This window comes from Centruroides sculpturatus, unplaced genomic scaffold (assembly GCF_000671375.1).
Source record: "Centruroides sculpturatus isolate CEXI.00-Female unplaced genomic scaffold, Cexi_2.0 scaffold1551, whole genome shotgun sequence".
NCBI classification, from domain to species: domain Eukaryota; kingdom Metazoa; phylum Arthropoda; class Arachnida; order Scorpiones; family Buthidae; genus Centruroides; species Centruroides sculpturatus.
In genome coordinates, this window is record NW_019385893.1 from 87,477 (window position 1) to 100,477 (window position 13,001).

A 13,001-nucleotide genomic window follows, 5' to 3' on the forward strand; every position below is an offset into this window, starting at 1 on the left:
CCACATTCTCATCAAATATCTTTGTAAATTATATTTTCAGTAGAGTGAAATATAGAAGATATATATACAATGTAGTAATTTTTAGTAATTACAAATGAATAAATAACTGCATTCATATGTCTAAAATGTTAACAACAAGCAAGAAACAAACCTTCTACCAGAGTTTATCAAAAAAATCAAAAACTAGAAATGCCAGACTTTCTAATTTCAAACAAAAGTATATTATATTAGAATGTTATTATAAAACTCAAATGTTACAAATTCAATTCAGTAATTATGAGAATAAAATAATTATTAATGAAAATTACATGTATTTGAAACCTCAAATGATTAAGTTAATTAGGGAAATAAACCTGGAAGAAGAAAAAAACCCTTAATCAGCATCAATGACTTACAATTCAACTGCTACGCACATACCAGAAAGTTAGCTTGTTGTGTCAGTTTGACAACAATTTTTTATACATTGCTTTTTTTGCACACAGCATAAACTTACAAGGAATGTTTTTTGTTTAACTTGTGTGTAAAAATTAAAGGATAAATTTCATGCTAGCCTAAAATTTGAAAAAAATATTTTAATGCATTTTTCTCATCTGTATTTATATTATTATTTATAAAATATATATATATATATACAAAATTTGTAATGTTAAAAAATTCAAAATTTTTAATGTAAAGAAATTTGTAAGTCTGGATCATATTATTAGCATTCTTCCTTTAAAAGATGGCGATAGCAAGGAGCTATTGTCTTATGCTTGCTGATTAAACTGAAAAAGAAACAATATTCAAAATGTACTAGTTATGCTAAGTTAAACTCTCTTAATCTATTAAAATCTTAAATTTATAAATTTAAAATTAATCTTCATTGCATACTAGTATAAATTGTTGTAAATTTATATTTTAATAAGTATTCAAAATTAAACAGATACATTCTTTTTTAAACTCGTCTCGTCTCTTGGGCACCGAAGGCCTTTTTGGCAATTCTGTCGGGTCTAAGATGCGACTGCCGGGTGGTGAGGGACTAAGTCCAAACATAGTCAGATGGACCACCCAATTCCTAGAGTTTGACCTGACTGGATTCGATCCCGGTACCCCAGAGTGGTAAGCTGCCACCTCGATCGCTCGGCCATCCGGCCATCTGGTTTTTAATTAGTTGCGTTAGGGACCTACGAGAGGGAATGCAGCTGGCTCACCGCCCCGGGACCCACAAACTTTAGAGACCCAACAGAGGGGGAGAAATTGGCCGTTTTCTGAATTTTTTTTTTCAAATAATGAAATAACTTTGCTGATATTTATACTAGATAATTTTTCTACTTAAATATAAGCATGGTCTCTAAAAGGGGTATCCAAAAGATCTTTGCACCGACAATTCTCCATTATCTCGATGGTTCTGGTTGCGTTTATTGCTTCATCAAAGATGGTAGATTACACACCTTATCGCTAAATGAAAGACACGAAACGACTCAGTTGAAACTGGAAAACAGAAGCCGTAAGAGAGTCAAACAACTTAAGGAATAGACCAAATACGTTATTCATAAATGATAATTCATACAGAAGAAAATGAGAGCGTTTAGACGTGGGTATTTTTTCTTGTTTTTATTGGCAACAACGAGAGCAAGGGAAAGAGCAAGTTGGTAGATAAATAAATCACTTACTTGTGGTTTTGAGAAATAAATTTCCTGGATGATTTAAATGAACTAATACACCCGTTTTTCTCTTTAGGGTCTCGTTTAATTTCGTAAGATCCGGGACCACTTCGAGTCTAATACATTGTAGATAACTTTAATAAAAGTATTTTAACTAATTATTACGATATTTAAATTAATCAGACTGACTGGCATTCGGTCAAATAGAGTAGGACGAATTGCCGTAAACAAAAATGGAATTTCTTTATCCCCTCGTAATATGTCTTCTTTTACTTTAGGAAATTTTACATTATAATCGCTTGGTCCCGGTAAGACCTGAAAAATAAATATCAAATATTAAAATCGTTATCGTTATTTATAAAACAATGGTTGTTGGCATACGCGCCCTCAGAAAATTTTCCATGGAGGAGCAAAGTTTGGAGACAAATACATTTTTATTTAATTATTTAATTTCTGGAGGGTTTTCACAAGTAGACTGTAGAATACGGTATTGCGTCAGAGGGTACGTATCACAATTTTACCATTGTAATTTGCGGAATTTTTTGCTTAATTCCAGGGAGAGAGTGTTCCGTTCGCCCACGATTGCCGATATATCACGTTAATTATATACAGTACATTTAAAAAATAAGAAATACACGTATAATTTTGCATAATCTACACCTTAAATTAAATAAATATAGCTTATTTTCATATTTAATTTAAACGATTATTTGTTATTCTTTTTAAAAATCAATTAACATTCTTATTTTTACAGCGAGACAATGGATAAGTATTGTATACCGTGCTATTTATATCAGTGTTAATTATTAATATAATATAGTTTACTATTTTACAAAACATGAAAATAAGATTTTATTCCGTTAAATCGAAGGTTAATTATATAAAGAAATTAAATTTTCGATGGATCTTACCTCTTTTTTATGAATAAAACGTGGAGCTTTGGCAAATTTCCCATTATATCGTCTATATACATCTTCCCATTTTTCCAGGAAATATTCGTAACGATAAACCCCGGGAGATAAATTTAAAGAGCATTTAGACTGTAAAATTTAACACGATATAAAGTAAAAAATAAATTAGGCTATATTTTATTAATTAATTAAATAGTAATTAATTACCGGTTTGATTTGATAACCGTACAAACTACTTTCGTCTCGTTCACCGCTAAACAAATCATAAGGACCTCTTACACTGACAAGCTTATTTAATACTTCATTAGTAAATGATTTAATTTCATATAATCCCGGTCCTTTAAAATCCTTCTAAATATGAATTTCAAATAGTTTTTATTAAATTAATGTCAAAATTAAATGTATATAATTCTGATCATTTATAAAAACCGAAATTTTTTCTCCTCTTTTAACAATCGTTTCACTGCTCATAATTCCCTTTATCTTCGTTGATCTTTTTAAATTTGCATTCTCTATTGCTTCGTAAGGATTACCGTAAGCTCCCGGGCCCGGATTTTCCAGTGTCTAACAATGAACGATACAAAACATTCGATAGAAATTTGCATTTATAGATAAAACATTCCTTACAAAATGATTTATTGTTATACATTTGGTTCCTCGAATCGTTTACTGCAAATGGTATAAGGTCCGTATATAGAAAAACCTTTAAGTTTATATCCGACGTCGTGTTGTAAATATTTTCCGGGACCTCTTCTATTTGGCTATTTAAATTTGTTTTTAATTTTAATCAATAGAATTAGGTCCACTTATCTATAAATTTCACGTAAAGTAACCTCGTCTTTCGTATAAAGGTACCAATCCTTTCTAAAAACTTGAGGAAGTCGAGAAAAGTCTTCGTCTTCTAACGCTTTAGTCCACGACGAATGAATTCTTTTCTCTTTATTTTCGGTCAATTCGTAAGATCCGGGTCCCAAATTACTTTTCTTACGAAATTTAATTTAATTTTAGATAATATTTTTTAAAATTTAAATAATACACTTACGATTTTATTTCGTACATTTATATTTTTAAGTCTCAGACGTGGATGAACTCGCAAATCGTTAAATCTGGAAAATCCAACGTCGTTTAGATTATACAAGCGCAATATAAATACTGTACTAAGAAGCTTGGATTGAGAGAATTAATGAATTTTTCTCACCTTTTTGACCGAATACCAAATGGAGCATTTGAAAAACCTTTTTCGATTTTGCAACTCATTTTAAACTGAATTATTAATTGTTTTGATATCGCAACAATAACTGAATAAATATTTTTCATTTTTAAATAAAATTAGGTTTAATAAACAATGAATACAATAAATCCGAATTAAACAGAGAAGTTTTTGAGAAACAAAGAACTAATGCATCGAGTGACATTTTTGCAAAATTTGTGTCGGAGTATCGACGTACCGCCGTATTTACTTGGTTATTTTACCAGTGATTAAAAAAGTTTAATAGCACTTATCTAAAAATGTTTAAATAAACTTTATTAAAAATACGAAGATTAATCTATAAAAACGAAAACACGGTGACAATCTAAAGTCTACCAGCAACGATCCGTTGCTGGATCCACTAGTGGCCGAGTGGTTCTGTTCCCCCAACACTAAAAGTTTGGTCACGGATTCGGGAAATGGCCACGTGGAGTTTCGTTCCGCCTTATTATAAAGGTTTTTCGGTATTAACTTTGTCCAGTTTGACGATGCATCAAACACGCAGTACGTACATCCCCCACGACCATCGAGGAATCTCTCCGAAAAGCCAAACAATATTGGGCGAAATCATAAGAATTTGATTTATTTCGCGCCGAGACCAAAATTGGGCCAAGAAGTTATTTATTCCAACCAATTTCGTGCGATTTTCGGAGACGGTCGAGCCTCGAGACGTAGTGTATAAGAAGATCGTCTTTTACCTCTCCACTTAAATGCGGGGAGGATTCGTTTATCAAATTCCGAAGACGAGAAAACGACCGAAGAAAAATTATAAATGAATTAATTCAAAATTTTACGAAATTCGAACGTTGTTGACGCGTCTTTTAACGTTTGTTGGAAATACGTCGCGCGTGACGATTGTGTTTCTGCTCGGAGTCGGACGTGTTTTTCTTGCTCTGGTCAACTGTGTGCTTTTCGAAAGAAGATCAAAGATTTTTCGGGTAAGTCTTAGTCCGTATTGACCTTAGACGTAAGAATTTATTTAATATTACCGGAAGAATCGTCGTTCGGTGCTCGGCCGTTTTCGTTTTCCATTTAAAAAGACAGCCGCGATGAGCATTTCCTTTTCTCTGTAAGCTTTTGTTTTCGTTCGACTAATTGCAAATTTTCTTTTTCACGGGATGAAGAGGTTGATGCGGTTTTGGATGCTGTTCTTCGGACGGCGACATTCGGCCGACCTTTCTTCCCAAACAGCTGTTATGAGGATTGAGCTTCTGGTTTGGGTAGGTTATGTCCTTCGCTCTTCTCATAACACTGTTCGGGAAGAAAGACTGTCCGATAAAGGTAACAATATTGTCCTTAGGTAATAAATGAATTTCTCGCTTTCTCACCGTCTTTGTGTTTTTGTAGGAACATTTGGGAGGGAGATCCTTCTTCCTCCCCAACTTTAATACGAAGAGAACGAAGCGGCCGTTTATCATACATGCGAATATTTCCCGAAATCTCCGATGGTAAGAACGCTTTCGTTTTCTTTTTTACACATCGTATTCTCGTATCGTAATTTACTGTTTTTAGACATGCCGAAAGATGTTCTTCGATCACACACACGCGCGGACACAACATCACTGTACACGAAGATATACACCGCTTAACCTTTACTCGAGTTCTCGCACTCACGCGCTTACACGTCGAGCGCCTCGTTCCATGTAATTCGACACAACGAAACGACTCGAACACTCGCTTCCCACAAATCCAACTCGTGTGTCCTCGTCCCGGGAAGTGGAAACGCCAATTTTAAAGATTAAAACGCCATAAATTGGCGGCCCAAGGAGCTCTGGTAATCACAACTGGCGTGGATTAAATGGAATTTCGCACGTTAGCGCCAATAATCGTTTTGTGATGAATTTTTCTATTAAATCTCTGGAAATTTACTACGGTAAGAAATTATCCGCGCACAAATCTCGCTGGTATTTCAGTATTGCCAACTCTTACCTAAGATCATTAAAGATCTCCGTGCTCGTCGTATATTTCGTCACACTCGCAATGTGGAAGTTGGTGGTGTTTTGTTTTGTTTATGGAGGACACTAAAAAAGGGCTGTTTTAATCTTACCCATCCTCGGTGTCTGAAGATCCGCAATGTGAGCTGGTGCACTGTAAGAGAGGGGACTCGACACATCGGGTTCTTCGACAGCCCGAATTCGATCTGGGACTGAAGTCTTAACCGTTCAAACATCTTATACTAGGTCTTGAAAGTATTACAAATAGCGACACTTGCATATAAACAGTTTATTGTTGTACACTAGACACTTGCACATAAATTGCTTTTAGTTCTGGAATGTACCGTATCTCTGACATAATATATTATTTCGGTGGGAAATCGATATTCGATGTACACCGTTTTGTTCACGATGCATTTTAGGAGAACTTAAGTATGACATGTTCTGTATTATCACTAATTTTAATAATTAAAATCGTCAACTTATCCCTCTTAAAACATGTTTTTAAAAATTATTTTATATCTTTGCAACATTTTGTCAGGAATTTAAAATGACACATTTATACATTTTAAAAATAGTGATTGATGATTGTTCTTAGGTAATAGTCTCTCTGAAGAAGAAGAAAAATCTCGGCTAGAATCTATTGTGTTTGCTAGGTATAATTAGGATACAAGTATATTATAGGGTGGTAAAACTGTGGATTCTTATGTACCTCATAATCATTATAAACAGCAATTATTTTATCACAGTAACTATTCTCGCTTAACAGATAAAAAACCTAAAATAATAAAGATCAGTTGTCAAATTGAAGATGCGTAAATTCCCACGGCACCCATCTGTATGTCCTTCTTTATTCTCAAGAACAGAGTTAGATGAAAGTCAAGACCAGATATGGAAAGCTTAGGAGCAGGAGGACGTGATTAAATATATACAAACCTCTAGTCTAGGCCAAAAGTCACATGATTTCAAATCAAAAAATTTTTTCCAGAACAGCATTAAATAGATGACTACTATTATCAGGAAAAGTATGATGTAAGGGGCAAGACACTATTGAAATCAAGAGAATATATTTTAAATTAAATATATGATTGAAAATTGCAGCCTCAATCATCACTCCTATTCGAAGGAAATGTAAAGAAAAGAAAAACTAAAAGAATGTTTTAGAGTATTTATTGCACTTATACAGTTAAATGCATTGGAGCAGATAGTGGGAGTGTTGGCTCACCCCTGCCGTTACCACCACCAGGGGTGTCGGGAGTTCCTTTCCCCAAAGGACTCGAAGGCCCATGAAAAACATCGTGTTTACCGGTCCTGTCCTTGCCCCGTGTTGGATCCGGAGTGCCATTGGGAGGGTCCCCATAGAGATCTCCTCGCGCACCTAGCTGGGAGTCACCCCAGCCTCGGGGGGATGCTATCCCACCCTCGGAATGTATCTGGTCGGGTGGCATCTGACTAGAAGATGTACATGGGTCGCCCGAATGGCGTGGGGGCAGAGCCAGTTCATCGCTCAGGTGATAAAGGAGAAGAGGGAGGAACAGGTCACACCCTGGTCTACCTTCTCCTCCATCACCTGGGCTGGCGGGAAGATACCCGGCGTTTTCGGGTACAAATCTCCTTGGGGGAGGGCGTCCGCCGACCGGTATTTCATGACATTCCCCGATGGGTGGGGTTTAAGTTGGCCGCCACGTTGAAGAATTATGAGTGTATGGCATCACCCTATGGGGGTGGTAAAGGGTATGTTAAAAAACCGTGCACTCGCGGTCACCGTGTCTGTTCGGCCGGTCGGAGGATGCAACGGACCCGAGTTTGACCCCCCGACGGACGCCGATCAAATTGCGGAGCCGGAGGTCCCGAGAAATGGGGAGCCGCCCCACTTTCCTAGGGAGAGGACGGAAGAGATCGCCCGGTCCAACCAGGACGAGGGGGATCTGTGGGCGTTGGACGAGGTGCCTGGGGTAAACCCTCCGGAGGAATTCGGTGACGGAGAGGAGGCCCTGGCGGGGGTGGACCTCTTCGCGGTCATCGATCGGGCAGAAACTAGATGGAAAATGGGAATCCCGGCAGATGTGCTTCCCCCTGTAGGGGAACCGGTCCCTGTAGAAATACTGGACCGTCTTTGGTCTGGTCGTGGTGACGAGAGTCGCTGCCATGTGGCCTTTGGGCGAGAGGGAGCCCCCCGTTGGGGATTGGAAGAGGACGAAGTTGGCCGCGCCCTACCGGGGCTGGAAAAGGAGAAGGCCAATTCGGTAATGTTGTGGGGGAGGTCCGCAGCCGACAGGACCCGAATTTCCCCCGGGGTAGAGAGGGGAGACGGCGACTGCGGCTGCGCCTGCCGGAAATGGCCTACCCGTGCTTCTGAGAAAAGAAAAATTTATATTTTTGTTCAATAGTCCTATTTTTATTTTTATCTTTGTACCTTTTATTACACTATAATAAGTATTTGGCGCTATGTGTTTGTTTCGTCTTTTTTTCTTTTGGTTTAATAAAAATTAAGAGATCTGTACAACCACTAGGTATTGTTTTCTTGGTAGTTAGTTTGGGTCTGTTTCCTTTCGGGGTACACAAAAAGAGGATCGGCCCTAAATATATTTCGCGTAATGCGGAGAACCACTGACTGCGGGGGAGGGATTGCTTCCCTTACTCATCGGTGCAAGGCATTCCTCCCGACCGTCGCGGCGAGAGTGAATTCGGTGCAAAACGGTAGACCTACTTCACGGCCGTCGGCGAGTCAAACGGAAGTGACGATGATCTTTTTCGGACGAAAAGAGAAAAACGCGAGTAAAGCGATCATGAAATTCTTTGCAGGTAACAGAAAATTACGAAGGGAAATTTTACATAATAGTGAAATGCAAGGTCCAATCCAATGATCGACCATACGGGTAAGATGCATTGAGGTCCGGAACCCAGTGCATGATCTACAAATACCTCAATCGTACAAAGTCATTTGTCTCCAACTGTCTGTCGTTAGTGTTTAAATATAAAAATTCATTCCATGTAATTTGTCGACGCGTTGATTATTTCGCACCCATTGTCAGTGGTGTTCATGTAACCACTATTTGTTCGTGCTCGATTTATCGATGTTCTATATATATATATGTGTGTTACACTTTTCACTTAAATTGCCGGTATCATTTGTGTATGCAGCAACAAATTTGCTTATAATATTCGATGTTAGTTAAATAATCGCGTTATTCATTTTATATAAGGTATCCTATTTTTGTTCTTGGTAGGAGTGACGTACCGGTACCAGTACCTCAACGTTTTTTTTTTTCAAAGTTTCCCGTAATTGTTCCTTTTGTTCAGTTTGTTATATTATTCGATTTAAACTTGATTTTAGAATATGGCAATTGTCAGATTACGAAGAAATTGCGATTCGTTTTTTCCTAGAAATTGGAATCTTACACGGTGAGTTAGAAAATAATCCCAGTACGAATATCGATCGGAATGATTATATACATTATGTTTGTAGCAATTTTTAAATATCTTTAATCATTGTAAAATCAGGTGGTGCAAACAGAATGGTTAATGTGCACGATAGTCTATTTACACGTAGAAAACAAAATGTCGGACTGTTCTTCCACAGTAATGGGTATTTGGTGGAATAGATAGTGAATCGAAAGAATGTTTTTTTTAGTTATCGTGCGAGACCGTTCAGGTAAAACTTCGATTGATGCTATATGAAATAATGTGAAAGAAGGAAGTATAATATTTTCTGACTTGGAAAGCGTACAAACTGTCGAGTTAGAAGAAGACGGATACGATCGTTTGCAAGTATAAACCTTGAAATACTCAAAAATAATTGTAGTAAGTTTGTTAATTGTTCAGTAATTCATTGTAATTTTAAAACATGTATGAATTACGAAATAAAACATCGATTTCACTAAAAACAGTAGTAAAAATGACTGTTGTCCCGTTAATTAACCAAAGAGTACCGCAATCTATAAATCTACGTGACAAAACGCATCTGTCAATTATAATGACCGAAAGACAGTTTTCCTGGCATGGACATCTTTACATGAAATCTCTGTGTATCTATAATTTGAGTGTAATTTTCTATTACTTATAATGTATTTTTGTATCCTATTTAATTTATATGTTCTCATATATTCTCGGTTTTTAAATTTGTTCGCTACTTACATGTTTGATGTTCAAAGTTCTGTTGTAATTTTTTAAAACATTCGATCCTGTAGAACAGCCTAATGATAGCCATTGAAAATGGCTGAAAATGTAAGCCGATTTATTAAAATAATGTTATTTTGCTGATTTAAGTAAGTTTGTATTATTTTATATTTTTGAGGACAATCAATTTAAATAAATTGTTAACACGATAATCAATTTAAGCAGAGGGCGCTAGTTGTACAATATGGCGGACTCACGTGTTGATGTGTCGAAAGTTCAAATTAGTGAAGCTGTTTTAGCTTTAAAAAAGGTTGAAAAATTATGGAAAGAAAATGGAAACAGAAAAACTAAATTGCTGGAAGATGATGAACATTCGGAAAAAGTATTTTTACAGATTGGATTGAAGAAGATCCCTGAAATTAAAAGTAAGGCAGTTAAGATTTATTTACCACATTGGAATTTAGAAAATGGAGTCGGTGAAGTTTGTCTGATTACCAGAGATTTGGATAAAAAGAATCCACGTGCTGATCCGGAAGAAACTGTTCGTCATTATAAAGAACTGTTACAAAAACATGAGATCACGTGTATTTCTGGGGTCGTATCTCTACGTGAATTGAATACTGATTATAAAGAATATGAAGCGAGACGAAAACTATGTAATGNGTCTTCACAATTTGAAATCGATCGAACGCACGATGAAATGCTCGTGTACACTCACGCCATCTATCATAGGATAAATGTACTATGCCAGAAACCTTCACAGGAGTGTATTAAAAAACTTCCCAAAGTTTCATGGCAATCGGATAAACAGTGTGGTAATGCATGAAGGACAGACAGTCAGACAGACATACAATCATTTTTATATATACAGATAATTAAGACATTTTCTCAGTATTCTCATACTGCAATTTTTTTCCTTGATTTTTGAAAAACAGAAGAAAGTATTGTTGTTTTACTGATCAGACCTCAATAAGATTCTATAAAGTATGGGATCCAAGACAAGTTTTCTCATTGTCGCTCCTTATGGATAACTATCCACAGAAAACTAACATTGTGTTGCAGGTGGAAAGAGCATACAATTTAAGTTTAAAACAGTTTAATATACACATTTTCAAATTAAAAGTAAATTTTAAGCTTTAAATAAAATTAAGCTACCTGTAACTGCAACTGTATATGCTTCAACTGCAGTCTGAAAAAAATAATACAAAGTTAATAAATAAACAAATAAAATTCATTGAAATTTTATATTTTGAATAATCATATATTGTAAAGCTTAGAAAATCATAAACGTCATGTATGAGAAAAATTGAAGTTATCAATTAGATATGCTATATTAAAACATGTACTCTGCATTGTTTTCTGCATACAATGCAGAGTACATGTTTTCTGCATACAGTAATACCTTGACTTACGCTACCTGACTTACGCGAACCCAGAGTTACGCGATTTTCAAATCTCGTCGATTTGTCTTTTGTTTGAGCACCATGCAACTCTTGATTACTCACTCCCCGACACTATTGTTCAGCTTACATGTTCGGACTTGTCATGCAGAATCAACACATAAATAACACAAAATAAATTGTAGCTATTTCTGTGTTTGTTATATCTACAGAGATTTGAGAGACTATATGTGGTGATTTCTTGTAACTGTGAATGAATCAAAAGACGCGATAAGATTAACGAGAACATTTATTAGCTTAATTAATAGTTAAAACTCACTGTGTTCAGCATTATTAATCGTTTTTTTCGTTCATTTGAGCGCTTTCGACGAATGTATTTCCGTCGTCTTCAGGCGAATAAAATGCTTTAATCGAACATGAACATTCGAGAGAAGAACACATAAAAATTTAAATTTAAACAATTTTTCGATATGAGTCNTTAATGAAAAAAGTGAAGAAACGTAAAGCTAATGAAGAACATGAATCAGCTGATACATCAATAAAGAAAAACAGAAAGAAGATACTTAAAAGTGGGGAAAATCAGACTGAATATTGCAAAACATTAAAACAAATGGATGACAATGATGAAAAAAATCAGAAATTAAAAGATACATCAGCAAAGAAAGTAAAGAAACAAAAACTGTTAAAAACAAAGAAAAACAATGTAAAAAAATCAATTACAATAAAGAAAACAACTTGATTTCAGAACCTGAATTGATATGCCTACAATACTGTTTAATTTTTATTTAAAATAATTTTAAAAGATATGATTAATATACTTTTAAAACACAATTTATTAATACATATTTTTATGTAGTAAATTTTAATAAATTGTTACATAATTGAATAATTACCGTATTAGCCCGAATATAATGCAAAAAAATATATTAATTTATCCCGTGTTGAAATTTTTCTCCGTTGTGTGTCGCTTCGCGTTGAATTTTTATCTATGTTAAATTATTTTGAATTCTAAAGTTTGATTAAAATTATATATTTTGATCATGTTAATTAACACTAAGAACAAACTGTTGAGTTTATCACAGTAACACAATTTGAAGAGGCATTTATTAAATAACTAAAGAAAATGACCATTGTGAAAATCAAATGAGTCGACCTTTCAAAAATTCTTCCACATTTTGAAAAGCATTTGCAGCACGCAATGCTGTTTTTTCTAAATACATTTTATTGAAGAATTGAAGGTACAATTCTAGGACAGAGTGATGCAATTGGGACTTTGACAGAGCTGTAGAGCATATTTATAGGAACAAAAAAGTCAAAGAAACCATGCCTTGGCCAGATATAAGCCCCCCAAAATGCCTTTATGTGAACTTTTTGCAACCCTCGAAAAATGGGTTAAAATTGAGATTAAAATTTCCAGGAGTTGCTTTTATAACTGTTTCAAAAATTATATTTATGGATTTTTTACATGTTCTTTGTATTAAGCTCAATGGTCTTTACAACTAGTTAATAAATAATTAGGAGTTTTTATTTTCTATAATGTTTACATTGTTACAATTGAAAATTTTTAATATTTTACAAAAAATCTAATATTTAAGTTAAGTAATTATTTTCATTATATATTAGTTTATAATTATTATGCAGTTTATTAAAACAAATAGGATATTTTTAATACATTTCATTAAAAAATTTATTAAATATTTTTATATATTAATATTTACACAATTGGTAACAATATTGTCCTTAGG

The 13,001-nt window shown here is 34.9% G+C and overlaps 2 protein-coding genes across 2 annotated transcripts in view; one reads left to right on the plus strand and one right to left on the minus strand.

Moving 5' to 3' along the window:
* Positions 1-600: 600 nt before the first annotated feature.
* LOC111612445 (lymphocyte expansion molecule-like) lies at positions 601-4,141 on the minus strand. The gene is made up of 10 exons (XM_023353660.1): positions 3,753-4,141; positions 3,612-3,660; positions 3,388-3,537; positions 3,202-3,315; positions 2,984-3,118; positions 2,762-2,905; positions 2,555-2,683; positions 1,833-1,958; positions 1,653-1,759; positions 601-764 (listed from the first exon to the last, which is right to left on the minus strand). Exons 1-10 carry the CDS (start codon positions 3,869-3,871, stop codon positions 701-703), a joined length of 1,137 nt encoding a protein of 378 aa, XP_023209428.1. The 5' UTR covers positions 3,872-4,141; the 3' UTR covers positions 601-700.
* A 5,940-nt stretch (positions 4,142-10,081) lies between these two features.
* Positions 10,082-13,001, plus strand: part of LOC111612439 (ribosomal L1 domain-containing protein 1-like) — a 17,869-nt gene continuing 14,949 nt past the window's right edge. Inside the window, exon 1 of the mRNA XM_023353653.1 lies at positions 10,082-10,595. Within this exon, the coding sequence (XP_023209421.1) occupies positions 10,101-10,595 (495 nt within the window). The 5' untranslated portion in view covers positions 10,082-10,100. The remainder of the gene's footprint in view (positions 10,596-13,001) is intronic.

Bases quoted from the DNA above. Each gene is read 5' to 3' on its own strand.
- LOC111612445 (XM_023353660.1), bottom strand. From the start codon at position 3,871: ATGAAAAATATTTATTCAGTTATTGTTGCGATATCAAAACAATTAATA. The intron at 2,906-2,983 runs GTTTTTATAAAT...ATTCATATTTAG, and splicing joins AAAGAGGAGAAAAAATTTCG to AAGGATTTTAAAGGACCGGG. The intron at 1,959-2,554 runs GTAAGATCCATC...TTTATTTTTCAG, and splicing joins GTTTTATTCATAAAAAAGAG to GTCTTACCGGGACCAAGCGA.